A 2,500-nucleotide genomic window follows, 5' to 3' on the forward strand; every position below is an offset into this window, starting at 1 on the left:
GAGATTGCAGTGATTGGAGGAGAAGGCAGTGTGTGTGTGTGTGGTCAGAGATGTTAACAAGTCATTTTTTTGGAAGTCCAAGTCAAGTCTCCAGTCTCTGTCCATCTGATCTGTCCCTAACACTGTATTGTTAAATCTTATAAATTCATAGCATGTCCTGTAGCTCCCATCCATACAGTCCAGTATCAAAATCAGCTGTAGGAGAACTTTATGGGGTCTACTGCAATACAATCTGAAGAAACACTAATTAAGAACTCTTGTTTCAACTTCATAACTGTATTTTTCAACATTGTGGTATCTGCACTAAGGAACATGTCTGTCTGTGTTACTACCTGGCTGTAGAGCCCAACCTCATCATGTATTACATGTTTCAGTGTTCAAAGTGTGAGGGAAACATCTGTATAGAAAGTTAATACACCAACCATGGTGTAAACATGTGAGAACTGATACTTTCTGTATTACTATTTAACAACAACCTGGTGAAATATGAACCTAAGTCTGTCACATCATATGGATCCAACTATAAACATACTATCTGCCTGTTCCCTAGTCTAGAAATCTAGACCACCCTAGCAGCAGCAGATGTAATCTGCAGCCAGGGTCGTCTCCGTTGGCTTGCGAGCTGGAAAAACCAAACTCTGGTCAGGCCAATCACATCGTGTATAGAGTCGGTGGGCGGGGCTTATGGCTGCTGCTGCTGGTGAACAGCGGTCTCTGGAAGACTTGGAGTTCAGCTTCTCTTTGAGACAATAAAGAAATAATTCTTAAAAAAGGAAGCTGTTTTCACAGTTTAAAGTTGAATGTATCAATTAGCCTTGCTCTGATTGGTTGGAGAGCTATCCTATTGGTGCAGAGGGAATTTCAAAGACAACCGTTTATCCCGCCCCTCGGATTGAGCCCAGCCAATGGGGAGTTCCCAGACCAACATCTGGATGTGGGTCAGACCCAGACCAACATCTGGATGGGGGGCTGGCTGGTCAGGCTACCTGTTCCCAGCATTAGCACAAGACTAGCGATGGTTAGCTTGTTACCTGTGGCGATATATGCTAAATGTAACGTCTCTTTCACGTTATCCAGTGACTGACCTGTCTGGGAGCGTTTGGAGATGCCTGATGAAGTTCCACGTTGTTGATCCAGCATCATTTATCTTTAACCACACACCTTGCATGTAGCTGTTCTCTTACTGCCACTGTTAACCAAGTTATTGAAAGCTAAACTAATGACAAAAGGCACAACTCCAGGAGGACTTGGTGTCACCATGTCAATGTATTTTTATGTGTGAGTGAGAGCACATAAGGCATGGAGCATGGGTTACGCTGCACATTATGGCAGAGGGCCGGGGACATGAGGCTTGTCATACGTTTCCCCAACGTATATGCCCCAATAAAAAAAAACAGAAATACATGAATACATTTAGATTTAAAAAGCAATAATGTTGACGAGTCTCGAAGCTCGAGTCTGAAGTCAGCTGTTTGTGTTTGTGTGTGTGTGTGTGTGTGTGTGTGTGTGTGTTTACCTTGGCGTATTTCTCAGCTTCCTCCCTGACGTCTTTGGGTACCAGCTCGTGTCGTCCATTCGTCACTGAGGAGGAACGGGGCTGTTTAAGAAGGCTGCTGAGGCAACATGTGGAACTGGAGTGTGTGTGTGTCTGTGTGTGTGTGTTCGTGTCTCTGTGTGTGTGTGTGTGTGTGTGTGTGTGTGTGTGTTCAGTCTGATCTGTGATCAGCTGCTTCCTGTCTAAAAAGTATCTTGAAGTAGATGAATGTGAAAGAAGGAGTGGTGTTGAGGTGAAAACAGGAAGCAGCAGTAACAGAAGAAGGAAAGCAGAGCCCTGATTGGTGCTTCTCACCTTCTCCCACCCAGCTGAGCTCCAACTCAAAGGCTTTGTCCTTCACCTCGTCATGGACGATGTAGATTCTGAAATACAGCACAGAGACCACTATCAGCTGGAGGGTTACAGCACAGAGACCACTATCAGCTGGAGGGTTACAGCACAGAGACCACTATCAGCTGGAGGGTTACAGCACAGAGACCACTATCAGCTGGAGGGTTACAGCACAGAGACCACTATCAGCTGGAGGGTTACAGCACAGAAACCACTATCAGCTGGAGGGTTACAGCACACTGCTGTTTCCTTCCTGGAACAAGTTGGTTGAAAAGCAGATTATTATATGAATTACTAATATAACTAATCTAACTAGTAGGGCTGGGTATCGGTCTCCATCTCTTTGTATTTCTGTTCCAGCTGCGACTACGTGAGGCGTCTCTGTGTAACGGAGAGTTCATCCTGCGTGTCTCTACGACCTGTAACGTTTAGACAGCCAATCACAGACATGATTAGATCTCGGTAGAAGCATGCTGCATGCTGATTGGCTCACTGACTCTGAGCTTTATTCTTTAAGGATTGGATGACGAGGCATTTTTATATACTTGATAGTTCAGAGGCAACTCGGTCGGAGTCTAAACTGGAGGGCTGTACTCGATTGAAGGAATTCTTAGT

The 2,500-nt window shown here is 45.0% G+C and overlaps 1 protein-coding gene across 1 annotated transcript in view; it reads right to left on the minus strand.

Moving 5' to 3' along the window:
- Positions 1 to 1,470: 1,470 nt before the first annotated feature.
- LOC116039069 (proteasome subunit alpha type-3-like) overlaps positions 1,471 to 2,500 on the minus strand; it is a gene marked incomplete at its 3' end in the record, with an annotated part of 17,954 nt that continues 16,924 nt past the window's right edge. The window contains exons 9-10 of the mRNA XM_035998873.1: positions 1,850 to 1,917; positions 1,471 to 1,581 (exon numbers count right to left, since the gene is read on the minus strand). Coding sequence (XP_035854766.1) covers positions 1,471 to 1,581; positions 1,850 to 1,917 — 179 coding nt within the window. The remainder of the gene's footprint in view (positions 1,582 to 1,849; positions 1,918 to 2,500) is intronic.

This window comes from Sander lucioperca, unplaced genomic scaffold (assembly GCF_008315115.2).
Source record: "Sander lucioperca isolate FBNREF2018 unplaced genomic scaffold, SLUC_FBN_1.2 Unpl_36, whole genome shotgun sequence".
Lineage (NCBI taxonomy): Eukaryota > Metazoa > Chordata > Actinopteri > Perciformes > Percidae > Sander > Sander lucioperca.